Here is a 26912-nt window from a genome sequence, read left to right as displayed (position 1 = left end):
TTGCAGCACTGAGAATGAACTCTATTACCTGGATTTTGTATCATTTATATCATGTATATAATTTTTTATATATATATACACACATTTTTATGTACAACATTAACTGTAGCTTTATCATAGGTACACGTGGGTAGCAGTTCTGTCAAATCCAGCTAAAACATTAAGAGAAGATTAATAACACTTTGGTCAGGTTTCACAGGGGTGGATGTTCTGTACCTCTTTAGCTGAAGCTTAAACACTTTACAGTAGGGATAAGAAATTTAAATTCACCTCTAGGAAGGATTCCTATGTTTTTCCCTTCAGACTTAATACATGAAAGTTCCATAGGAGGGCGCCAGAAAAAGAAGTTAAGGAGATTTCTTTAATTATTGACAGTTTTATTATCATTGTCTTTTACACTGTCTGCGTGTGAACAAGTAGTTTCAGAACCTTCAAAAAAGCTGGAAGTGAGACATTTTTTAAAAATGCCATAGAATTACTAGGGAGTAGTAAAAATAAATTACAGCATTGCAAAAATGCATTTCACTTTGCCATAGAAGCTTTACTATTCTATTCTATACACATTATTTTACATGTTTTACAATAGACATGAAAAATCAACTCACACAAACTAGGCAAGACAATATACTAACCAAAGGCACTGCACTGCCAACAGTATTTTGCGCTTAAGGAAGGGGCCAGTGCTTCTATCCTAGACACAGCTCAACCACTGAGAATTCGAGTTTCAAAATCTACTGATTCTTAAAATGCCCCGTATTTTGAAAAACCAAAAGAAACAGCCCTCCTCTCCGCAGGAGGTTTTCAGCAGCATTCACGGTAATTGCATAAGAAGCCATGCCTTCTACAAAATGTCAAAGACATGCTGGGTTCCAGGAGGGGAGAGGGAGACGGTCACCAAAACTCCAGTAGAAAACAACGACGACGACAACGAAAAAGGAATCTTTACAACTTTTAGCCAGAAAGAGAAGGGATTTAAAAACAAGCGTCTGGATCATACTTCTCAGAACCAATGGCAGTTTTTACAGCGTTCTTCCTCTTGGCTGAAGAGAAGTATTTCTACAGTGCTTTCAAGACTCAAAGCACTAGATAAATGTTACTTAAATTACTTCACAGGTGCACAGTGAAGTAGTATGTGTTCTCGTAAATGGACAAACAGCCCCAGAGCGTGAAACCCGCCGCTCTGGGCTGCTGCCACGTTGTTAAAGGTCATCTGGGTGTAGAGTACAGTACAGCTGGGAGGCCTGTCCTGCACCGCGTGCCCGAGGCCATAGCCCTGTTAGCAAACCCTTCTACACTGCTGACTAAAACAGGAGCTGAACTAAGCTTGCAGAAAGTGGCAGTTATACAAACCGAGGGGCTGTAAGTGATGCAGTTACTCTCTTGCAGTTTATGAACAAACATACTCAAGAATAAGTTGGGGGAGGGGGGAAAAAATCCCAATCACCTTCAAGAAAGAAACAAAAGAGTTCCTCATCCCTCTACAGACAACAGCAGCCTCATCACAGTACTTCAGGGAACTGGGGGACAGGACTGGCAAGGCCTCTTGACAAAAGCCCCTTTCAAACTCTTCCTTAGCCCAAATGCAAAGTTTTCATGCTTAAGGGGAAAAAAAAGGCACTGAGGTAAATTTTAGACTCTTCCGCATCGTCTCTGTTGTGTTACCTGACAACCTGCTGCCTCCCTCCCCACTTCACGCAGGTGGGGTCACAGCACCCTGCAACGAGCTCGAAGGGACTCGGGTTCATCAAGTCAACACGAAACCCTCTCACATGCTCCAGCCGACCCCAGCTAGTGTCACCGTTCCCTTTTCACCTTTGTGGCGGTGCCCTGTGCAGACAGAGGGAAGACTGAACCCGGCTGCGTGCAGCGTGCTCGGTGCAGAGCGCTGCGAGTAAACGCGGGGACCCTCCTCTCTCAGACTGGCATCCCCCGAGCCCTCCGAGCCCTCCCACGATCCCTGCATGGCGGCAGCAAGATCAGGGGTTCTGCTCAGAGTCATGGCAGTAGCTGACGCTCCAGCTCAAGGATTTTTATGAAGGCTGCACAGTGCGTGCGTCGGAGATGGTGGGGAGCCCTGAGGGAGGGGAGAGAGCCTGTCCTCTCCTAGCTCCACGAAGAGAGCGAGATCTGGTCACCTTCCTGGACGTGCAGGCAGAGCACCGGTTGTGAGCGGGGAGGGAGGGGAGGAGAACACGACACATACAGGGTGGCGCAGGGAGGAAGAGGATGGTGTGTCATGGACAGGAGGGGTGCAAGGAGGGTTACCAGGAGGAAGCGTGGTATGAGAGTGGTGGGCAGAAAGCATCTGAGACTAATAGTTCCCTTACTCTTCCTGGTACCAAGGCTCTCCCGTGCAGGCAGCCTGTGCTCTTGGTGCTGCCTCCGCACCCTGGCCCTGCTGAGGCTCCTCTCCCTCGGTGCCAGCCCTGGTCATAGTTCAAAATCAGTTTGCTTTGTGAAAGGAGTTTTTAGTTTTCCTGGGTTAGTCTGTTGGACATGTATTGCTAAACATTCAATATCGAACCGTCAGCCTATACCCCAACCATCACTCTTCCAACAATTTCTTAAAACATAGCTCCCAATTACCACAGAATAGAAAAATGGTAAAACACTGGCTAACTTAGCTAAGCATCAGGGGTATTTGCTTTAATTCACATCTGCTTTCAAAACTGGAAGTTAAATAGAACCAAAATGGATGCCTCTTCCTGGAACTACTATTACCAAGTTTCAATAATACTTACTAACAGACTGTTTGGGTGTTGCAGCTGCCTTGCTGTCATAACTTTACATCTCCCTGGCTACGTTAGCCCTGACAAGTCCGTCCGGCATTGCTTACAGCTGCAACACCCACGTGGTTTGGTGCAACAACCTCCTCCACCATCGCTGCTGCTTCCTGCGCTCTACTTACGAAACAAGAACTGGGCCACGTGGGCGCGCGCAGGGAGCCGCAGCACCTCCGAACAAGAACAAGCAAGTTGCTGGGAGGAGTGTGAACAGCAAGTGTTACCCTGCTCAAAACATAAGCCAGTAGACATTCCTCTTGGGTTTAACATGGAGCATTTTCCTCAAAGCTTTTCCGTCAGATGGTCCAGCTGAAAAGCGAAGCAGCAGCCAGCTGTGTTTGGTTTGTTGACCGGCGCAGTTTTAAAACAGGCTTCCCATTCTTAGACTGGCTCTGGTCCTGGGATAAGAGGTTTCAGAAGAAGAAAATGCAGTATGCTCATTTTATGGATGCTGTGAGCCAGTCCTTAATGGAGGATGAAGAGGGAGAGCGACTACTATAAGGTGTCCTGAGAAGTGTCTTTCTATTTTAAAAATAACTAGCTTAGTCTGATGCCCAGTGCCCCCCCAAGGGTTATCCAGGCTTGCCTCTGGCTTCTTTCAAGGTCTGTTGCAGTCTCTGTTTAAACTTCTCATACTTCCTTTGCACTTGCTGGATTTTGTCCTTTTCTTCTTTGTCCAGTATCATCAAGAAGTTCTGGAGCTCCGGGATGGAGAACGCATCCCACTGCAAAGACAGTAGAAACAGAGGGAAAGTAAGCACACACCATTCACCTTACTGCTTTTGTGGGGTTTTACCTCCTGAATCTCTGAAAAGGAACAAAAAAAAAAAAAAAAAAAAAAAAGACATTTAAACATGTATCTGATCCCCAGGGAGCCTAATCTCACAGCATCACGTTGCAAGAGAGAGGGGAATAGTGGGCTACAGCATAAAGGACCGTCTTTATGCTGAGACTCAGGGACTGAGTCCTGAGCCCCTGAGACAGTAGATTTAATCGAAATCATCTTTACTCAGGTGAATTAAAGCTCCCACCACAAGAGATGGCACAGGTCCCGAAGGAACCAAAATGTATATGGGACTGATTGATGTAGCATTTGCCTGCACTGCTTGTTACGAAAGGGGAGCGAAGTCCCAGCAGGAGCCCGTGCTCCTTATTTTATTGCAAAGTGATCAAAACTGTTTGAGCTTCAGTAAAGCTCTTGGCACAGGACGCCAGCAGACAGGCTGCTCCGGCTGTCACCCGCACCAGCGTCGGGCTGGCGGCGAGGAACAGGCAGGCCACCGGCTGATGGCTGTGAGCGCTTCACAAATAACTACTGCTTTATGTCTGCTCAGCACTGCCGCGGCAAGCCGGCATTCCTGCAGCATCCTTACCCGCCGCAGTCCCGCTCCTGGTGGGAGGCGGAATCCTGCGGGCTGCAGCAGCTCCCAACATTTGCTTTCATTGTGGTGGCGAGCACCATCGCAACCGAACACAAACGGCGGGTTTATTACCTGAGCGTCCCCGGCTTCTACTTAAATTAGTGGATTACTTATAACAGTGTTTAGCCAAGCTAATTATTGAGGATTAACTCTGGGGTGGCGTAGCTTGGTTCTATAAACAGATTATAGGTTGGCCATCAAAACTGGCTTTGCTATTTTCACAGCTCAAGTTGAAATTTTTTAAAACCATGAGCAATAAACGGCCAAAAAAAATTTTTTTTTTTTTTTAAAAGTGAAGTACAAACAGTCCATTCAGCTGATAATTCAAGTCTGGAGAAAAGCCAGTACCTCACTCAGTATTTTAGAAGGCAAAGCCAGCCCCACAGAGGGATGCGGCCTTGCTGGCATGGCATGGCTGCACCCACGCTGCCTCTGCTGCACGCCTCCCGGCTCTGCAACACTGCTGCGTGCTCTGCAACGCTGCGAGCGCTCCAGCAAAAACCGAGGGCAAGAGTCATTGACGTACCTCAACTTCCCCCGTCTCATTTTCCTTCAGCACGAAGCTGAGCGCATCTGTGTCGGGGCCCGCCAGCAGCCGGAGGTACAGGGGGTACTCGGTGAGGGGGAGCTTCTGGAAGAGCACTGCAAGGGGAGAGCAGACAGCCACGGTGAGATCGCAGCTGCCAGGGCAGAGGAAGGCTCAGGAGGTCAACTGGAGCAGGTAAAAGCGGTTCATGCTGCTCAGGATCACAGTGAAAGTAGCACAGTCTCTAAGACAGATCTGTAACGATCTTTGTTAGGTGGCTTCAGACCCCTTCTGAAGAGTAGCAATTCCCCATGAACTTAAGCAGCATCACCTCCAGTGGAGGTCCGGCCATTTATTCACCTGCCTGACACACCGCGGAGTCCAGGAGAATGCTTTGGGTGTGTTTCTGCAACACAACATAGTAAGCCAAACCAATGGGCCACAGGAAAGCTGGTGGGTCCGAGGACGCAAACTCACCTTGCCCATCTTTCCGCATCTCCTTGAAAAGTGCAAACTTCTGAGGATTATCCACCACCATAAATTTCTTCAGGAGCCCCTGGATCACCTCGCTCACGGTGGTTGTGCTGCTGATGTGGAGCTGCTTGATGGCATCCAGCGGCAGGTAGAACGAGGTTCTCTTGTCTGTCATATCAGCCAGGTTCACCTCCTTGAGGGCATCGTAGATGGACTGGGGCCGGATCCCTGCTGGGACCGTCACGGGGCGGCGCAGTTTCAAATGCACTTTAATGAAACCTGTGTACGTCCCATCGTCGTTCTAAAGCAAAGGAGAGGGGGTCAGGCTCCAAGGAGTCTTCCCACTCCTTCCCCCTGCTACAAGGGGCTTTCTGGTCTACAGTGCTGCAGCCTGTGGGGTGACTGCAGGACTTTCCACCCCTCAGTACTGCTAGGAGCTTGAGAGTTTCTTATTAATCATGTAAAAAGCAACCAGTAATTTTGGGTTAGTCTCTGTTGATTTTCTCCTGTTCCTCCCACTTGGTAGTGACTCAGACCTTCCTTGTGTCTGCGCGATCTTGTCTTATTTAAAACCAACACTGCTACAACTCAGTCATGGAAACCATTACATGTAATTTGTAGTTGCACTTAAGTGAGGATTTGAAACCTCTGGGAAGGTCTCCACCCCCATTCAGCAGGATCTCCCAATTCTATTCCTCATGATTTATTCCCCACTTACGACATTGTCATATCTCCATGTAGTAAATCATCATTCAAGATCAGCCTGTCTCACAACAGGTCCCTCACCCTACCCTCCGCTCTGCAAAAATGCAGAAACCAAGGGAAAAGCCTGGCTCTGTATGGACTGCCCATGCCACGGGACCGGTGCCGGCAGCACTCCCGTGGTCCCACGAAGGGCCACCACGAGCACCTGAGCCCAGTCGAGTCCCAGGACTGTGTTTCTGCTAAACCTCAAGCCAAAGAACTCAGGAGTAAACATCTGGGTCCCAAATGACTCCTGTAAGTCAAGGGGTGATAAAACTCAGTGGGTGAGACATTCCAGCAGAAGTTACTGTGCAGCCTTCACAAAGGAAAGCGTTGTAACATCTACTTTTTAAAATAAATGTCAGGTTTATTTTCTGATGTTAGCAAGGCAGTTACGTAGCTGCTGTTACTGGAAATTCTACAATTTAATTATTTCACTTTATGAGAAGCTTTTCCCCATACTCTGTAAGATCCTCTGAAGTTTGTACCTTTGCGATACTCCAGCTGGTAAAAGAGGTTATTTCCTTGTCTTCTCACCACACACCAAGGCTTTACTTACAGGTGGTGATAAGTGAGTTTGCAATCAAAGCTTCAAAATATAAGGCATCCACTGTTGGTCTTAGACCTCTGCTTAAGCCCACCTGGCAGTGGAGAGGAGAAAAGCATCTCCTCCTAGAAAGGCTTTGTGTTTCTAAATCCACTTCGCATTACTAAATCCACCTGGTGTTTCTAAATCCGCCTTGCGACACGTGCTGAACTGCAGCGCCGCAGCCCCAGCGTCACCGCGACACATCCCCGATGTGGGCTCACCGGCTCGTGGCAACTCATTCGCAGCACAGGCTGGTAACAGATCACCGTGCCACAGATCGCCATGCCACAGATCACCGTGCCAAGGATCTCCCAGGCGAGAAGGGATGGAGGCAGGGAAGGGTTACCTCTAGTGTGGGTGACTAACACTAATGGAACCCAAGGAGGAAAGAGCAGGAGAAAAAGCAGATCGGGTAAGGAAAACAAGAAAACCCCGACAGCCCCAAGCCCTCTTGCTTGGAGGAACCTTCCTCCAGCCCAGCTCAGTTCACAGCCAGAGAAACCAGCATCACTTCCTGCATATTAGGTAAATAGGGCCCAATACGTACCAGCTTCATCAACAGGCAGTTTGTAACTTTTGCATTGTATTTTTCGATTTTCTGTTTGATCTCCTGGATGGTCGGAGGCTCGCGTTTTTCTTCTTCTACTGTTTGTGTTACATTCTGAAATCAGAAGAGACAGGCTTCAGCTGTTGGATGTGTTGGGTAACGCTGCACCTGCTCTGCTCTCCTTTTTCTTAGGAAACACAGGAACAAAGAGCCTGTGCAGATCCTGAGCTCACGCTGGCAGCGATGGTGCAGGTGGAGATGGTCTGTACGGCCAAGAGGCTGAATGTGCACGATGCCGCATCCCTGCCCCAAACCACCTCTGTACACCAGTAACAGCCAGTGGAGGGTAACCCAAACCCCACCAGTTAGTGGGATGCAGGGGCAGAACAGTAAAGATGTCCCAATACAAACCAGGGCAAAGAATCCAGCCTCCAAAACCTGTTTAAAAAAAAAAACAACAGGGAAAAAAAAAAGCCACCTGCACCTGCTGAGCATTGCTCTGCTTCTTACAATGTCATTGTGGGGGGGAATAAAAATCACATCCTAATCCTAGTATCCATGGCTCTGCCTACCCAAGCCAGGCACCCCCTTAAAAACCTGGGGTGCTTCTCAACCAGCTTCCAGCAGGCTCACCCAAGCAACACCTGAAGTTAAATCCCTGCTGGACCGCTCCTCACTGCTCTTGTCCAAAGCTTTGGAAGTTATAGCTCGAAGCAGTAAAATCGCACAAGCAGCAAGCTGGCTGTGTGATTAATAAGTCAGTCACTGCAAACCCAGTCCAGGCATCCCAGCCTGTGTCAGAAACCACTCAGCGTCGGCCCGCGCGTGGGCTTGCCGGGAGGATGACGGCGGCTGCTGCTCACCCAGGTTTGCGGGAATTTCCTCATGGGTGGCCAAGCGACAGATTGGGCACGTAGGTGGGTTTTACATGCAGGTCAGATGTGGAAATGTCACTAATGAATAACAGGAAAACATGATCCTATAGCAGAGAGGCAGCTTGTGGGAGCTTCCCAAATGCAGCCCAGGGTTTGGAGTGTTTGAGCAGCAAGGCAACGGCTGGGCTTGTGTAACGTGCCGGAGCAGAGCCCAGCGCTGCCGGCAGCACGGGCTGAGCCGAGCTGGGACGGGGGGCAGAGGCCAGCCCAGGAGGATGCTGCCATGGGGTCGGAGCAGCTGCAAGACCTGCACAAGAGGGGAGCAGGACCATAGTGCCTATTACTGGCTGTCTAAAACAGGAAAAGGACAGTGCTTTCTGCAGAAGAGCCAGGGCACGCATCTTGGGGCTATGCTGGAGCAAAACGTGCAAAGCACCGCTGCGCCCTGCCCACCCCTGCGCCCCACTGCTCCCACACGGCCCCAGGGAGAGCTCTCTGGCCACCATCGAATGGCATCAAAAGCAGGTGACATGGCTCATAGCAAGGTTTGTGGGACGCCAGCCATCTTCCTCCAGGGACATGTGAGATGGAAAGAGCAGGAGCAGTGCTGGGGGAGCTGGCCGGCAGGCTCTGGTGAGGCACCGGCACCGTGCAGTCGCAGATGGTTTTCTGCGGGGATGGTTTGCAGCAGCCTGGAGCCAGAGCCTGAGCCACGCTCCCACCTCCCATCTGCCCAAGCGCCGCCGCACAGGCTGCCAAGGCCCACGGACACCCTGCAAACAAAATGTCAGGATGCGATCCTCCATCGTGGCCGGCGTGACAGCAGAGCCCAGGCGCTGCAGGAACACACGAACCAGCGAGCTCTTCTCCGAAAACCTGCTAGAAAGCAGGAAAGGGCGTGCCAGCACATACGGGCAGGGATTTTGTGTGTTCCCCCTCTAAGAGTTCCAAGTGCAGCCCCGGCAGGTGCAGAGCCCCTTGAGGCTCCTGGGGCTGTCCCTGAGTGCTGGTGCTTTGCCTGCATCATGCAGGAGGAGCAAGGAGGGGAGGGAAACCCAGAGCACAAAATTAAAGATACCAAGCCACAGCCATGCCCCCAGGATGCAGCAAGTGCTTCTGGGGACACCCCCCTGCATCCCATCCCTGGGGACTACGGCAACAAGCCCGAAGCAGGTATTCGGGACAAAGCACCTGCTCACCTGCAGCATCCATCTAGAACAGTCTGTTGCAGAGTTAATGGCTCCTATAATCCAGAGATGGAAGCAAGGACTTGTGTGACCCTGAAGTAAACTGCAAATCACAAGTAGGCTAAGAAAATCTATTCTAAAAAAAAAATTAAAATACAGGGAGCTAAACTAACCCAGGAGTTCCCAGCTGCACGATAAAGCCCAGCAGCCACGTTTGGGTCTCCTCATGGGAAACAACCTGCTGCAAGGACAGGACCGCAGCGACTGCACAGCAGCTCCCAGCCTGCGGGGCCACGGGGCTGAGCAGCGTTCCCCGCGAGGTACCGCAGCTGAACTCCTGCCCAGAGCACGGCTCCCACTAGGGATGCCAGTCACGGCAAACCCCGCTGCCAGATGCAAACCAGCAGCAAGAATTGCAGCCTGCAGCAATACCTGCTCTTCACTTCTTTGCTGGAGCTCTTCACCAGCCGCTGCCTCGCCAGCAGCAGGACACGGGTCCAACAGTGGCATCCAAGGAGCTTCGATGACTTTATTGCCACAAGACCACTGGAAACTCCCTACACGAGGCTCATCTCATGGTTCAAGGTCTGACACCACTGTATTAGCCTGGGCTACCCAAAGCCCTTCAGCGGAGGGGCTTTCCACCCAGCCGGGAGAGCAGGTCTCCTCGAAAGCATAGCCTTCAGCATCCCAGACCTGGACCTGCTGCAAACAAGCCTGCATGCATCTTGGGCTATGCTCACTGGGGTGGATTTCCCAGCGCCGCGCTCTGCTGCCTTTCCATAACTCACCACCTTCCCCAGAGACAGGCTGGGAATACATTTTGCCAGCGCTGCCTGAAACAGCAAGCAGCGCTCCCATATTTTATATGGGCTCTCTCAGAAGTTAGCATTAGCGGAGAGCAGAAAGCGTGAAGGGATGTGCTATCAAGGCCAGTAAGGCTCAGAATGAAAATTGTAACCTCTAAGAAGGAAAAAAAGAAAAGCAAAAAACAAAAAAAAAGAGCAAGATTTCAGAGCAAAGCCTGCCTCTTCCCAGGCAGTCCCACAGCACACACGACAAGGATGCAGCAAGCTGTAAATAAGCCAGCATTGCCCAAGGCTAGCTGTGATATTTCTTTTAGGTGGAGAATCAAGCACAGGACAGACTGAAATCCTGGTTGCAATCTGGCAAGACAGCTACAGTCCTGGGAGTTGAGAGCCCCAAATTTATCATCAAGCAATTCCCAAGTGAGAGTTCACAATTTCTGCTTGAGACTGGCAAACAGTACAAGATCTCTTGAAACACCACTCTGGAGCAGTAACCCAGCAGAGGAACGTTGACTTTGTATTACAGTCTCCTCCTTGTTCAGTGCCTTAAGAAAATAAAAGCGAAGCTTTTCTGAGGTATTTAAGAATTGCATATAAACATCCACTTATCACAACGCCAACTTCCACTGCACAATCCGTCAGTCTTTAGGTGCATGCTTTGCTGCAATCTATTGACTGCAATAGGTCTTACATGGCTGCACACAGGTGCTGAGCTGGTGCAGGAGTCTTTAAAAATAATGCCAAGGGTAGAGATTTTCAAAAGTAAGAAATGAAAAGAGGGGGGGGTAGGGATGAAAAAATGACCAGAAACTTCCCTTTTAAGTTAACGGAAGATGTGCACTCAGAAATTCTCCACTTCGTCATGTCACGTGTTTCACAGCGCTGGGGACAGGCACAGCCGTGCTGCCACCCACCAGGGCTGGCCCCCACCCCAGTCGTAGCAGGAGACCCCTCGGCACCATCCCCTCCTGCATGCAAAGAGACTTATAGCTGCACCTCACAGCTGCAGGGGTAAGGCATGCCGCGCACGTACGCTGCACCTCACCCGCGGCACAAACACAACCCGGCGCAGACCAGCATCCATCCAGACACGCATGGCAAAAGCAAACAGAGCGGCTCAGTCCATCCCTGTCACTGCAATTTGCTTCTCCCCAGTGGGGCACATCCCTCCCCTCTTGTGACGGTTCCAGCTGAGGAAACCAGCGTGTGCCAGCTATTAAGAGCTTTAGGAGCAGCTCGTGCGCTGATGCCACCCGGTTTCCATGGAGGACGCACGGTGCACCCAGGACCGCAGGAGCCTGGGGTGGTGATGGTCCCCTGGGCGTCACAGCAGGCACAAGGCAGGCACTAATTGCTTCATGCTCCAGGGAACCTAAATCACTCACAGCAGGAGGAGCAGGAAGCCCAGCTCGGGAACACGGTGCTGGTGGCAGAACATCACAGGTCTCACACTGTGTCCCCACGCAACTCCAGCAACAAACCGCTGCCCAGCCCCTGGCATCCTGCCTTCCCCCGTGTGCATCTTGGCAGACAGATGTACCGGCTGGTCTCTCAGCTTGCTCAGCCCCCCAACACCCCCAGCACACCCCAATCCTTGCAAAACACTCGTACTCCTCCAGCCAGGCACAGGGCAGACTGTGCTGCAGAGCCCTGTGCCTTCCCAGCACCCCCACAGGAGTGTGACCCTGCTGAGGCATCCATAGCTGCCTTGCTGCTGCTCCAGGAGGTTGAATTTTGCTCCCAGGAGCAGGAATCGGCCGACACCTGGGATATGCTGCTGTGGCAGGAGGGCAGTTGTGCCCCTCTCGCCTGCTGCTCCTGCATGGCAGCGCTGGGGGAGGCAGGAGGCAGCTCAGTTCCCACCTGCACCAAAGTTTTGCCAAACCTCTGCCGCCTTCTGCCCATCCCGCAGCTTTGTGATGCTCAGAGCCTAGTCTGGGAAAACACTGGGAAAGAAACACTGCCCCTAATTTCTCTATTTACCACATCTATTTGTTTTGATTAACCCAAACATAAACCAAAGCATTCACAGACACCAGGATCGTACTGCACACAGGAGCGTACCAGCACCCGCTGCTCAGCCAGCCCGGCCAAGCCCTGAGAGCAGCACAGCACCCCCGGCACGACGAGCCTTCGTCTGCTGCTGGGAGAGTCAACACCCTGGTGTAAGGATTGCCCCAAGGACACAGGGTTCCAACCCTTGGCCATCACACCTCTGACAGTTCACACGATGGTGCAGCCGCAGCTCCAGGTAACAGGTTGTTCTCTCCCCTTCCATGCGCCATTATAATTGATAAAAGAAACCCTGCATTAGGACAATTTGACAACTACGGGTTTTAGCGGCTGTATTATGTTCTCTTAGGGTCATTTATTAAGTCATCTTCCACCCAGTGTGGAATTAATTTGCTTTCATTAATCTCCCAGTGTCAGTGACAGATGGTTTAACTGTTTCCACTGCAGCACAATTTAAAGCATGCAGAGAGCAACCAAACTGCTCTGGAAAACAAACCCAGCGACCTTGCACAGGGCTCCCGGCTCCACCAGCAGCTGAGACCCAGCCATGGATTTAAAGATGCATCTCTGAAACAGAAGGTTGTGTGTATGGCAGAAACCAGCCCGGGACTCCCAGGTACTTTATCCCTTGCACGTCAACTGTGGTGCAAAAACCAGACCAGAAGTTACCACTTCCACAGTGCTCATGTCTAAGTGGGCTTGAAATGTAGCTAGGCCAGTTCTTGTAGCCACTTTGATTTTAAAAGGAAAACTGCAAAGCACTGTGAGAGTCAGCTGGACCAGCACTGCCACAAAACACTGCCACAAAACACTGCCAGCGCTGCGAAAAACAATTCGTTTCCCCCCCCGAGACGGGAGCAATCCTACTGCACCAGCCTGTCCCAGCTCACCTTCCCCCTACACCCTCAGACTCCAGGAAAAGAAAGTTTTAATCATCTCTCTGTGCAGCGACCCCGCCGTGGGGCTGACAGGCACCGTGCACAGGGCAGTGCCCGGATAAAACCCGAGGGACCCACTCAGTCCGTGGCCAAGCGGCAAGGCTGCCGGAGCAGAACTAACACACCCAGCTGGCTGTCCCGTGGGACCCAGCGCGGTGCTATCCTGACTCTGGCAGCTATTTAGGGTCTGGGGAGCCCTGTGAGACCATAAAGGTGGCTCCGAGGGTCCCCCCTTCACCTCTCCTTGCCGTTCATGGCAGTGATGCTCTGGCACGGCTCTGAGCTCCCCGGAGTGACCACAGCATCCATCCCCAAGCCCCTGCATGCTCCATGGCTCAAGACTCTGCTTTTCTGTTTTATAAACCAGAACCTGCCCGCAAGCAGGACCTGCACCAGCCCAGCAGCACCAGCACCACAGCTGGGGGACCCTGGGAAAAGAAGCGCTGCTCCTTCCATCACACATGATTAGATCAGCTACTTCTTGCTCTTCAGAAATGTACCCAGACCTCCGGTTTTGCAAAGTTTCTGGTGCAGAATATGCAATTCTGCCTGAAGGAAGAAAAACAGAAGCTATTAACCATAAACCGTTGCCACATTTCCTGTTGTACCAGGACAGGAGGAAACAAGCTGTTAACAAAACAAGAGCTCAGTAGCTCTGCATGCACCTAAACTCTGGCAACCGCTGCTGGACCGGTGGCTCTCCTGGCTGGAACCCAGGGAAGAGCCACCCCCTGGGGATGGCCTGGCTGCATGGCACGACATCTGCCTGCCAGCCTGCAAAACCAGCACGTTCCCATCGCCTCCATCGTGCCACCCTCACGTGCAACTGGCAGGAAAGCGATGGCGAGCCTGGAGCTCCAGGGTGCTCCTACTCCTGCCCTGTTAGAAACCTGATGCAGAACGCTGCACGGTCACAGATGCCAGAGGTTAACTACCACTCAGCCCGCTGGCATCATTTAAACTCAGCAGGCAGCGTGTTTACCATCCCCTATGAAACTGCCATAAAGTAACTTGCAGACAGCCGTGGCCCACAGCGAGACAGCCACCCACGGGCTGCGCAGGATCAGCCCGGTGGCCTGGGGTACCCGCAGCAGCACAGAGGGATGAACCCCGCCGCGTCCTCTCCCTGCCCATCACAGCCCACTGCACACAGGCTCCCCTTCCGTAACCTACATTATTTCTCAGTGGTAGGAAACAGCGATTGTAATAAATGACTTGAGCCTCATCTGGCACTTGGGCTAATGCTCGGCAGGATAAAGGCTGCCCAGAGCAGTGCCTGGGAAGCGGTGGGCGGCTGTGATGCACAATGCCCATTGCCCCCAGCGAGTTAGCCACACCGTCCTCCCCTTTGCAATCTACTACTCATCTAATGAGCCATGAGCTTGTAACAGGCTATTACGGGGGAGGTAAAAAACCCATGGGCCATCATGACTACGGTGACACGCTCTCAAAAGAGTGATTCTAAGCCAAGAAAGGCAACAACAAAGCCTCTGTGGCAGATTTTTTCTATTCTTGGAGGGGTTTTTATTTCATTGGTTTGTCAGGAGGGACGTGCTCCACGTCCAGCTGGCGAGCGTCCTTCCTACAGCCTCTCACCTTGCAGAAGTCAACCCTCAATTTAAAAACCTTTTTAAAACAAGCAAAGGCAGCAGCTCACGTCGGGCCTCTGTGTTGGGAATAAGAGCTCTAGGTGGGACCCGGGAGCTTTCCGACACTGCAGAGGGGATGGTGCCCCCTCCCCACGGCTCCCCATCCCACCGCAGCCCCAGTCGGCACCAAGGAGCCGGGGCACAGTTACAGCTTGGATGCGCAGCTCAGGAGGAGGAAGATGGGCAGCTCACAAACCGTGGCTCTGCTAACCATAAAACTAGGCATGGAAAGGCACCATAGATAGAAAGGCTGAGTGTGCACTTCCACGGGACACTCCTTGGAGCAAGGGCTGCTTCCCTGCAGCCACAAACCAGCCTCAGAGACACTATCCCTGGCCCCTCTCTCCCAGCCAATTTTCCTCATCAGCTATTTAGTTAATGAATTTGAATAGCAGAACGGTGGAGATGGATTTGGCCCAACATCACCACATTCTTGGCAATGACTGTCTTATCTAGAGCAGGAGCGGCCAAGTCCTCCCTGGTGTGCACGGGCACAGGTCCATCGCCATTTACATCAGCAATGCTGTGACAACTGGCATCCCCAAAAACACAGCCCAAGCTCTCCCTTTGGCTCCTGTGTTTGGATTGCAAGAGTATTTCAAAGACCTGCTCCGAAGCGATTTTACGCCTCAGCGCATCAATCCTCAATTCTTCTGCTTATTAAGGAAAGATTTGCCTTAAAACATCAGAAAACAAAACCTGGAGAAATGCAGCTAAGTGCTGCTCACCAGGGAGCCGCAGTTTGGAGGAGCATCACCAGCTCATGCCCTGTGACCACCACCACACTGCAGCACAAAGGACCGGAGGGAAATGTGAACACTTCAAATTTGAGCCAGAAAGATGAGAACCGGCAGCTCAGAACTGTAAATCCAGCTGCAGCAGGGAGCAGTGGTGGCTGGGGGCAGCGGGGCTGGGGCAGCACCACACAGCCCCATCACAGTCACCGGAGAGATGGGTCATCTCTGCTGGTGCACAGCTCTCCATCACTGCCCCTTCACCGCGCGACCCCATGGCTCACAGCATTACATGGGGAAAGGAGCCCCTGCTCAAGCGCAGACAGGCGGGGAGAACAATCATACAACAGATCTGGGGGGGAAAAAAAAAAAAAAAAGAAAAAAAAAAAAAGAAACCCCAACATATTTCACTCCCTTTGAGAAATTCAAGTGAGATGCTGCAGTTTACTTTGGGGTTCAGAGGAAAACGCAGAAGACAGGAGAGCAGTGCATCTCTGGAGAAGGGGAGAAGGATTGTTGCTGCATTTCAGAGGTTAGAGGCAAGTGAAGAGGGGCTCGGTGTTTTGATTGCCATGGAGATTTCACTTAGAAACCGTTTTTCCTGCCACATCCCTGCTCAGCAGCGAGAACTGAGCAGGTCCTCCCAGAGAGCTCCATCTCAGGGGGCCTGGGCTGGACAGGACCCCATGGGTGCTCAGCCACCCCACTCTGTGTGCACAGACCAGCCTGGTGAGACCCCGGCCTGGATCAAGGAGGCTGGGTGGATCAAAGGGATCTGTTGATCCTCAGCAGCAGATATTAGGGGACCAATCACAGCCTTAAAGAGCCAGGAAAGGCCCCCTCCCCCCTGGCAGAAGAGGTGCCCTGGGCCACCCCAGGCTGTGCCAGACCCCCTGCAGACCCGCCTCCCCTCTGGAATCACTCTGTTCTCCCACACTTCGGAGACGACAGGCCAAGGACAGGACCCTGCGCTGGTCCCTCAGCTCTGGCTCCTTCTGCATCGCACCAGGCAGAGCGATGCTCCCTTTGCCCACCCAGCACAGGCAACGTGAACGCTGATGGTTACCTGCAACCCACGAACTGGCACAGATGCTGCACCTGATGGCCAGCCACTTCTGGGACTTCGTTTCTCCAAGGCTGGATGGGATCTTGGAGACCACCTCATCCAGCCCCTGGCTGGGTTTTGAGCACCTCCAGGGATACAGTCCCCATCGCAGGTACCACTGCACACTGCCACCGTGGAGGGCACAAAGAGAGGGAGCAAACAGCCGTGGGGCCAAAACACCGCTGCGTGTCCTGCATCTCCCCGTGCCCAAGCTCACGTAACTCCCCGCCGGCCACCCCCTCCCACACAGCAACCCCCCCGTGGTGGTCTCTGCTGGGAGCCCCAGATCCACCAGCACCTGGTAGCATAGCAACACCGCCCGTGCATCCCACCATCCCACCACCACCACCACCTCCACAGCTTCCCTCCTCTTCAGCAGGGAAGGCTTTTGCTTGCTGCGTTACCCCAGCTCACCTTGTTCAGGGACTCCTAAGCCAGGAGCTGGTCCCATCATCCCCATCCCTAAATCCCACCCTGGATCCCACCCTGGGTGAAACTACATTCCTGTTTCTCACAATTCCTACAGTCCCTCTCATGTTTTCTATCCTTGGACAGAAACGTGCCCCTTTCCCCTGATCCAGCCCTCCCGGCAGCCACTGATGCAGGACTCAGAAGAGCAATTTGGCAGAGTTTTAAGCCATCGTGCTCCAGGCAGAAGCCACTGAAGCCACTCGGCTGAAGAGTCACAAAAATGCCAAGTAATAGATCTCCTGGAATGAGGTCACATCTGAGATGTAAAAGGGCTCTTTTCTAATGAAGAGTGATTGCACTGATGGTTCTGAAAATAAAAAGGAATTACAGAATTCCTAGAAAGAGGCTCTTCAGACTAATACAGTTACATCAATCAGAAAAATTGTTTCTCTATTCACAGCAATCAAATTCCACTCTATTGTTTTAAAAGGTGGGAGGCCTCTATGTCCCCACCTACAGAGATTGTTTCCTAGGTCTTTTAAGACATTCATCCCCAAGTTACCCGTATTTAGCTTATTCCTGCCCATGCTCACGGGCTGGTGCCTGCTGCTGCTGCAGCGCTGACCACACTGTGCATCCTGGGCTCAGGAATCATTCCTGGGCATCTAAGATCAGAGGAATGTTGCTGTTCCCCAGCGCACCTGGCAGCCTAACTCACTTTCAGGACCAAGCTGATGTTTTCTGCCCACGGCCAGGAGCAGGTACTGTACTTGGTGGTGAAAAGCAATGCTGTTGGCACACGCTGCCCTTGCAGCGATGGAAATATTCCACACTCAATAACATCGCTCAAGAGAAGATGCCAAGCAAAAAAGTGGGGACAGGGAGTGAAGCATAACCCAGGGGGGATGTCCACCCTGGGGCTGTGCCTGTCCCTGTCCCTCTGCTTTGCTGCCTGCTCCCCAGGAACATGCTCTCCTTGCTGCCCTCCACCTGCCATCCAGCCCAGCCTCACCACACCACTGCCTCCTCCTCCTCCTCCTCCCCACCATGCCCCATGCTCCTGCAGGACCTGCACCACCAGCAGCATGCCACAAACCTCCCAAAACGTTCTCCCCTCGAGGCCTGAGGATGGTTTCCACCTCTAGCCGGAGAAACCCAAGAAGGACCCACCTCCACACACAGATCCTTTACACAACATCATCTGCTTAAAGAGCAAATGTGTGGGGTTTGGGTTTTTTGTTTGGTTTTTTTTCCTTCACACACAGGAACCATTTCCTCCCCATGACACCAAACCCCCAAAAGGCTCCATCTTCTCTAGCGGCCAGGAGGTCTGCCACCCATGCTGGCCACATCCAGGTGAGGAGCCAGCCAAAAAGGGGCTGCAGCAGCCCCTGACCCCTCTGCACAGGAGAGCTCCCGAGCACGAGCGTGATCAGGCTGATTTTGGAAGGTAGCTGAGGATCTGCAGTGCCCTGGCTCAAAAAGAACAGCATTAAACCGGCATGGAGCACAGCGCCTATTGCACTAACGCTGCGATCTTTCACATCTCCTACACAACTGAATCATCAAACGACATTTAAAAACCAGCAGTACGTGTCGGTTAATCATAGCAAGAGGGAGCTGCTGGCTAAAAGGGAATATCCCATGTTAAACCCAAGGGAGCATTTCTTCCAAGAAATTAAAATAATATCGCCAGTTGATTGGAACTCTCCCCCAAAGTAACTCCCCCCGCCAAGGGGAACAGCCCAGGTCGCCGGGAGAGCCCCCAGCACCCCGCGCTGCAGCAAGCTGAACCCCAAAGCACCTGCTGAGGATTGCAGCTCAGCAGCCTGGGGCGTGCAAATACAGCAGAGCCTGAGCAGAAGCGCCTCGGTGCTGATGGTTTACAGGGGAATTTCTAAGTAAAAAAGCTGCTCCCCGGGCCAGATCTCATCTCTGGGTGCCACAGGGCTCTGGTTCCTGAGCGAAACCCCCGCTTCCGCAACGGCGCCTTCTCCTTTTATGCTCAGTTCTGGTTGGGGCCCCAAAGTTTATAGCAGGGATGTTTGTTGCTTTTTGGATTTTTTTTTAAAAATAAAACACTTTAAAAAGATGAAGCAGCTTTGTCAATGTTACTGATACAGAAATCTCATCCTGGGGTGCAACACTGGCCAGCCAAGCACTCCCTCCTCCTCTAAGGCAGGTACATATGCACCCAAGCACCCAGAAAAGGACCAGATTCATCACTATGTTAATAAATTTGCAGATTAATTTAGTCCTGTAACTTTCCCATCTCCCAGGTCCAGTTTTCACCAGTGGTGCCTATTTTGCAAGGCCAAACCACAGGTCCCGGGCCAGCAGCCCGACCCATGGATGACAGCTAGCAGGGCTGCTGCCTGCCCCCCCCCAAAGCTGAAAAAACACACTTGGAGTTGGCTCCTCCGCCGTGGTTCCCCGGGGAAGGGGCCAAGCCGGCATGCTAAAGGTTGAGACATGGCTGAGAAAAATCTGCAGCCGCACAGACCCCCTGCATGGAGTGGGGACCCTGGAAGAGGCGGACAGAGCCTTCCTCCCCGCCAGCGGCTCTGCCCTGACTCCAGCTGCAAGCTCATTTTGGCAGCACCTGCAGCCAAACGTGCAGGAACACTGACATCTCCCTTCACCAGCAACCCCCCCGCCGCCTCCCACCCAGCACAGCCCTTCTCACTAGTTTTTAAGCTGTTACCTTGGCAGGGACCTTGTTCGGCGTGCTCCGGAAGAAAGAGGTTTTTGCTGTGAAAAAGCAATCCTCGAGGTCTTCATCCAAGCTGCAGTACCCGCTGCTCATGGTCATCGAAGCCCAGCAAAGGTGAGAGGCTGAGCGTGCACGGGGCTCGCCGGGGGGCTCGGGGGGCCGGCGACCATCAGCGGTCCCTGCTCCGGCTCCCGCACCAGCAGCGAGCCCGCTCTCACATCCTCAGCTCGCCGGCGCTTATCTGCAATAGCTCCTTCTGCTCATCCTCCAGAGCCAGCGGAGCTATTTCTCTTTAACAGGCAGCCGTGCCGGCTAACCCTTCCCTCTCCTCCTCCACCCGCCTTCCTGCGCAGCAGCGCTGGGGCAGCATGGAAGGGGCCGAGCGGCGAGTTTGCTCCCACTCTTGGCACCCAGCTTCGCTCACCGCCCGCGGTCTGGTCCCACGGGCGCCCGCGCAGCATCGCCTCCCCTTCCTGCGCTCGCCCCACGGCGCGCAGCCCTGCCACTTCCTCTTGCAAAATTTCTCACCCTGCGGCACACCAGGGCCCAGGCGCTGGGCTTGTCCCCGGGTACCCCCACACCTCCTCCGCTACCCAAAATCCATCGCCAGGGCAGGCTGGCCTCTTGCTCCTTCCCTGGCAGCACAACCTGGAGAGCGGCGTTGCATCTGCTGTCCCAGGGAAGCAAACCCCGGACCGAGCCTGACCACGCTGGTGGTGGGGAAGGGGGGAGGCTGGCAAGGATGTGGCCTCAGACCCTCCTCAGGGGTGCTGGGAGCCCCTGGTCATCACGCTGCAGGAGGCAGTGGGTGCCTCTCTGCTCTGCAGCTAATTTTAGAGCAGTGGGAGTGATCGCAGCAGTGCTGGCACCCGGCTGAGGCAGCTTCGATTGCAGCCCAGGAAAAAGCCATTCAGCTCCTCAGTCCCGTTTGCAAGAAGCGCTCGCTCCAGACTGATTAAAATGCTGTGTTGGCCTTGGAAAGAGCCTCAGAGCAACAGCACCATCCCAGCTCCCCTCTCCCCTTGCAGCCCTGTGGAAACCCAGGCCGGCACAGACCCATCCCCAGAGCTGCTTCCTCCATCCCACTCTCCCCTGGCCCCTGCAGGGCCCCCACCATCCCACTAACACCCTGTGTTCTGCCCAGCAGCTTTTGAAGCAGCTGTGACCTTCCTCCTCGGTGAAGATGACAGGTATTTCTGGAGCCGGGCAGGGGAAGGGCTCCGCTCCCCCCAGGCTATCCTCCTCCCTCGGTGGGGGCTCCCAGGAGGGGCTGCGCATCCATGGGGTTGCAGCACATCCCAGCACAGGCTCTCCCTACCCACCTGGAAACCGACGTGTGTGCACAGGCAGGCTGGGGGGACTAAAGAAAAGCCTGGCACACCGTGTTAAAAAGGACTCTGCTTAGGCAACAGTATTAGCCTACAGGCTAACAACTCTCTATCATGCTTCAGAAAAGGAAGAGGGAACAAGGTCCGAGAGTATCATGTCGCTGAATAAATCCATCCGACGCCCACACTTGAAATACTTCATGCAAGACCCGGCCAGCCCATCCAAGAAAGAATAAAGAATTGCAAGAGGTACCACGAAGGGCAGGGTAGGCAAGATCCAGGGAGGTTTCCATGCCTGGGGCCAGCCTGGATCTGGAAAGGAAGGACTAGAAAGAACATAGACACAACTGAGAGCTACAAAATCGTGGGAGATGTTCACAGGAAGAGTGCAGTAAGGAGGAGTGCTTTTCCAGGCCACGCACGATCAGATTTGCAGAACTTATCACTAGGTGTGCTGGCGGTGGATGTGCAAAGTCAGACTCCTCAGAAGGAGCTCACTGACAGCAACTACAAGTGACAGTTCAGACACAACCCCAAGGAGCGCCCACAGCACTGCTCACAGGGAGGCCACGGCAGCACCACGCCATCCTCGCCCTGACGTTCCTGCTCTCTCCCTCAGCATCCACCAGCTGAGAAGAGAGGAGGCACCCTGTGCCCGGATAGCTGCTCTTATGTTAATTCCTTTGTGCCCTTTTCAGGGCACGACTCTCCCCATCGCTAGGTGCAGTTTGCACGTCAGGCTGGCGAGCACGGAGAGCTCCGCACCCCGCTCCCCCGCTTGGCTACCTGCAGCAGGACCAGTGGCAAACCCCTCCTGCAAACGGGAGCGATCGCTCGCTCCTCCAGCTCACAGGGCTCCTTTGACTGGTCCAAAAGGGCCCCAAGAACTTCGTACAAGCTACCATCCACGCACGAAAACCTCTTCCCCTCTTGATGGCTTGCAGACGGTGTTTCATACCCTCCCATCTGTATCTGCTAGCTGAAGGACTTGAATTGCTACCAGCTTTTGATAGCTCTGTACCCCACAGCCTGCAGCACCCCGGGAATACAAACCGGGACACCAATGCAAAGACTAGCAAGAGGATACAACACCTGCATCTCAAAGAGGAAGGCAAGAATCCCAACGGCAGCAACTTGTAACAATGCAAATAAATAAGCTATCCTCTTAGCAGCATGCGTACTTCTGCAGTGGCACAAACCTCCTCGGCTTCACAGAGCTATATTTAGAAGAGAAAGAGGCTTGAAGTCAAGCACACACGACACAGTGAGCGTTGGGCCGATGAACGGCATGGGCATCCTCACGGAAGCTTCAGCCCCGAGTGTTTCCCATGGAAACAGGGTGCAGCCAGTTTTGCAGAGCCCCATGCGAAGCTGGATGCACCCCCGCTGCATTGCTCCATGTGCTTCTTCCAGGACCCCTCGCTTTTCCATGGCGGTTCACCTGCCAGGGAGATGTGCTCCACAAAAAAAAACAACCACGGAAAAAAACCCCAAGCAATGTTGACCCATTGGTTCAGCAGCAGCTCCGGTGAACGGTGAGCTGCACGACAACCCTCAGAGGACCCGCTCACCAGTGACCGGCACCAGTTCGGAGGTGGGAAGCGCATACCAGCTCTGCCAAAAGCAGGGACCAAGCTCCTGGTGCTGCCAAGACCAGCAGGGACTCCTGCCGGCTTTCGCGGAGGCTTCATTTCACCCAGGGAGGCTAATCTGGGACCCAAATGTAACGCACTCTTAAATACTTTGTTGGATCAAAGCCCAAATTATTAATGCCTGGTATTACATGGCAACAGGGCTTAACTAGGTGATATTAAAGCAGCTGTTCCTGATGCTCCTAGTTTGCTTACATTTGATACTACTATTGAATGACTTTCAACTATGCTAGCTATTAGAATCACCGAACGGTTTGGGTTGGAAGGGACCTGACAGACCATCTGGTTCCCACCCCCTGCCACAGGCAGGGACACCTGCCACCAGCCCAGGTTGCTCCCAGCCCCATCCAACCTGGTCCTGAACCCTTCCAGGGATGGGGCACCCACAGTGGCTCTGGGCACCCTGTGCCAGTGCCTCGCCACCCTCACAGCAAAGAATTTCTTCTTAATATCTAATCTAAATCCTAATTTAAGTTTCTTGTGTTTTCAGTGTGCAATCCCCCCCGCAGTGTATTCAGGCACCCTATTACTCTCCTTTCCGCAACACTGACACCGTTTCCCCTCCACCCTCCTCCTTCCAAGCAGCAGAACTCGCCTGGCCCACAAAAGCACACCGGGAGTGTGGCTGCGTGCTCAGCTTCACGGGCTCCAAGCAAGCAAACCTGAAGATGATTTTTCCTTGATTACCCATTATCCACCAATGAAAACAGAGCTTTATTGCAGCAATTCACCCTCTTCACCCTCAAACGAGCCCACGTACCCCCTGCCCCCCCCCCCAGCCTCACAGCCTTTCCCAGCACAGGTAATGAGACCTCTGCCCACGCTTTGCCGTGCGGAGGGTTCGGAGCAGGGATTCCTGGCCGGCACCTCAGGATGGGTTTATGGATTTCTGTTTGCTGCTGTAATTGGAAAGACTTTTGTTTCCTTGGCACAAAATGCCTCCCCCCTTCCCGGGATCACACCAGAGATGTGTCAGGGTGATGAATTGCCACGAAGCGCAGGCTCCGTGTTTATTATTAGCACCATCAATAACCCCCGGCTGGTGTTATCACCCTGAAGAAGAAAAAAGCCTTTCTAATTTTTCTAAAATCCAAGCTTTTCTCGTGCTGCTGGGGGAAGCCCAACAGCATCCGAAGGAGATGTAAACACACACAAGTCTGGCTCTTCAAACAACCTCAGGGCTCAGTGGAGAAGCCATTCGGAGTCCCTTTGCAATGCGTAACTTCCAAGATAAATCCCACCTAACTTCAGGCTCCCCCTGACCCTTTCCTGCAGAGCAGCACAGCCAACAACCAAACCCACCACTGGCTGCTCACACACCCAACGGAAACCCCGTGTCACCTTTGAAAAACATTTATTCTTTGAAAAACTGCACCGCTCCATTTCCAGTGTTGCACAAACGCAGCAAGGTCTTCCAATACAAGGAATATAAAGGCATGGTTATAATGGAGAAAATACAGATTTTTTAAAAGCATATAGAGATCGAAAAGGCTCTGTGCAAGTCAAATCCAGTGCAGCCAGGTTTCTAAGCTGTGTTTTAAGCTTCCAGCTTTAAGCATCTCACATCTCAACCCGTGTGGCATCGTGCAGTCCTGCTGTGCCCCACTGCACGTGCTGCAGCTTGTCCCAGCAGACACCCAAGCCGGGCATCACCGGTACCATGGGACCCTCGGGTGGGGGTTAAGCAAACAACTAAACCTTCCTGGAGTAGCCCTGGGGATTAGTGCACATCCCTAATAACAGACTGAAGAGTCTCAATCCCCCAGACGAGTGAAACTCTTAAAACAAGGCTATCAACCTGAAGCTCCTTACAAAATCCATGCTCACACTGCCAAGATGCAGGCGAAATGCACCCTCTTGCTGCTCCTCTTCGAGCACTTTGCTGGGACACAATTTAATGCCGGTATCGACCCTCCCTTGCAGGCACCTGGGCATGGCCGGGCTGCAGCGTGGGGCCCGACATCCCTGGGGGACGCCGCTCCTCCCCTGCTCTGTTCCAGGCAGCCTGGCCAGGCTGACAGCAGCGTTTTAAACATGACACAGCTCCACACACACCTTTACGGCGAGGGGGACGCCCCCACGTACAACCTCCAGCGTGCCAGCTCGCACCCACGCAGGATCCAGGTGGGCAGGATGCACACAGTATATACGCGACTCATCAGTGAGCGCTGCCCGGCTCGGCCGGACCGATGGGCTGACCTCCCCGACAAGACCTCCCTGCTGGAAAACCCGCCAGGAGCAAGAAATCGGGTCTCTGAAGGAGATGCCATTGGTCACCACGAGGCTGCCGGCCCCCGCGGAGCCCCCTCCCCAGCGTACCTGGCTGCAGGGCGGCAGCAGGGTGCTCTCGGGCGAGAGCTGGCTCTGGCACTGGCCCGGCCGACGGCAATCCAGCTGGATGAGGCTGCGGCATTCCTGGTGGCACGTGTATCTGCAGTCTGCACAGGAGAGAAAGGAGATAGTGAGGCACCCAAGAGCCGCAGCCTGCTGTCGAGGAGCAGCGGGGGAACCCCAGGAAGGGACCAGGCTCCTGCCAGAGGGCAGATGGATGCTCATGGGCACTGGCACAGCCGGAGCTGTCAGCCAGGCACATGTCCTCACTCGGGCATGCTCCTGCAGGTGGGGAGAGGTACCAGGATGCCTCATCCAGAGCAAAAATTGCTCCCACACCCTCTCCCCAGGGAAACCTGTGTTTCTTGCTGCAATGCTGCAGCATGGGCAGCGTTCCTGCCTTGCATCCTGCTGCCTTTCCCCCGATCTGCTGGCATGCTGACGTACAAAGTAAAAAATATGCTCAAGTCCCACCAAACCATGTGGTACCCGGCTCCTCAGCTGTGCTCCCTGGAGACATCACCTGCACAGCGCCTGCAGCGAAAGCTCGGCCACTTCACCCAGAAAGGATGCTTCATCTTCTAGCATCAGGAGGGAAAAAATATCTTTGTATTGGACAGAAGTCAAACTATTTAAGTTCACTAAACATGAACAATTCAAGGGCCAGTTACAGTGACTGAGGCATGGATCTACCATCAGGCTGCCAAAAAGCCACCCCTGGAGAGGGTACGGAGATGTCCTGGGCCCTGGCAAAGGCTGTGAGCTCCCATCGCCAGCGCACACTGCCCAGGAGCAGTAAGGCGTTGATGTAGCCTGTTTTCTTTGGGTGCTGACCTGTCCTGTGAGACATTAACTAGTTTAAGGTAGGAATTGCACAGACACCTCTGCGAAGCCCAGGTTTAACCTGTTCAGGCACAGGGTCCCAGAGCGGCAGCATTCGGCACAGCCAGCTCCATCTACCAGACACAACAGTTAGCACGTATCGGTGGCTATCGCTCCCCCAGCCCTTTTTTTCCAAGCCCTGACTTTTCTATACTTGCCTGACCGCAACTACCAACATCCTTCTACTTTAACAGCCCTTCTGATCCTTTTTAATTTTTAACTGTTGTACAAACAGCATTAAATTTACTTTTTACACTACCCAAAATTCCAGAGCGGTCACCGACCTCAAAAAAAAAAATAAAAAAAATCCTAAAACCAAAGCAAGAAAGCTTACTCCACAGGAGGCAGGACCGAGTGCCCATCCCTGCACCAGCCCTGCCACCCCGCTTCAAGCCAGCAAGCTTGTATTTTAAATACCTTTCTTTTTTCTTTTCTTTTTTTTCTTTAGCATTTGGGTCATTGGGTTTGAATATCTGGGGCTTGCAGGAAAGCAAAGGAATATCCCATGTTTGCTCTGGAAACAGTGATCTCTGCTCAGCTCCGCCGAGCACTCACAGGCGGGAATGCCTGAGAATGAACGAGTGGAGCTGAGCCACTGCTGGGAGCTGGTGCCTGAGGGGGGAAAACATCAATCTCCAGGGGAAACAGGGAAATAATTTATCATTTTACATTCATCTGGCAGGAGCTGTCTATCATACTCCTATTCCAAAGCAGTTGTCTCAAGTAAGCCTGGGGGAAAGCAGGGAGACTTGCTTTTTTTTTTTTTTTTTTTAATTAGAGATAAGCTGCACAGTTACATGGTAATTTCATGCGTGACCTTTTGAGCAACTGGAACAGCCTTTTAATAGGGGACATTCGCCAAGCCTTTGCTGGAGCTGCCAATTTGAGATTGCTCTAGTTGCAGGTTCACCTTGAGCATCTGGCACCAGCAGAAAGTCCCTTCTGTCTACTTGGTCCATGGTTTCCAGACCCTGGACCTCAGCCTGCTGGGGCAGGAAGGCTCAAGCATCTTAGGCGAAGGAGGCACGCAGCGAGAGGGCTGAAATACGTAATACAGACCACAGAAATTACAATTCCTAAGCACACCTCTCTGGATCAGGCCCATCGTGGCCAAGCACTTCTTTACAGGATTTAAGTATGACACCTCCTTAGTCACCATCACCTATTAACAGACCTAATCACTCCGTATCCGGCAGGGAAC

At 52.9% G+C, this 26912-nt stretch overlaps 1 protein-coding gene across 3 annotated transcripts; it reads right to left on the bottom strand.

The window, feature by feature from the left end:
- Positions 1 to 356: 356 nt before the first annotated feature.
- On the bottom strand, positions 357 to 26024 carry RASSF5 (Ras association domain family member 5). Of its 3 annotated transcripts, XM_055820014.1 has the most exons (6): positions 25353 to 26024; positions 24818 to 24936; positions 7085 to 7198; positions 5208 to 5505; positions 4731 to 4846; positions 357 to 3508 (listed from the first exon to the last, which is right to left on the bottom strand). In XM_055820014.1, exons 1-6 carry the CDS (start codon positions 25405 to 25407, stop codon positions 3356 to 3358), a joined length of 855 nt encoding a protein of 284 aa, XP_055675989.1. In that variant the 5' UTR covers positions 25408 to 26024; the 3' UTR covers positions 357 to 3355. The 3 variants fall into 3 exon arrangements, with proteins under 3 accessions (XP_055675989.1, XP_013160511.1, XP_055675990.1); XM_013305057.3 differs by lacking the exons at positions 24818 to 24936; positions 25353 to 26024 and adding an exon at positions 19510 to 19962; XM_055820015.1 differs by lacking the exons at positions 24818 to 24936; positions 25353 to 26024 and adding an exon at positions 16356 to 16507.
- Between the last annotated feature and the right edge of the window lie 888 nt (positions 26025 to 26912).

The sequence above is a fragment of the Falco peregrinus genome, chromosome 16 (assembly GCF_023634155.1).
Source record: "Falco peregrinus isolate bFalPer1 chromosome 16, bFalPer1.pri, whole genome shotgun sequence".
Taxonomy (NCBI): domain Eukaryota; kingdom Metazoa; phylum Chordata; class Aves; order Falconiformes; family Falconidae; genus Falco; species Falco peregrinus.
This window is presented reverse-complemented; position numbering and strand designations above follow the sequence as displayed.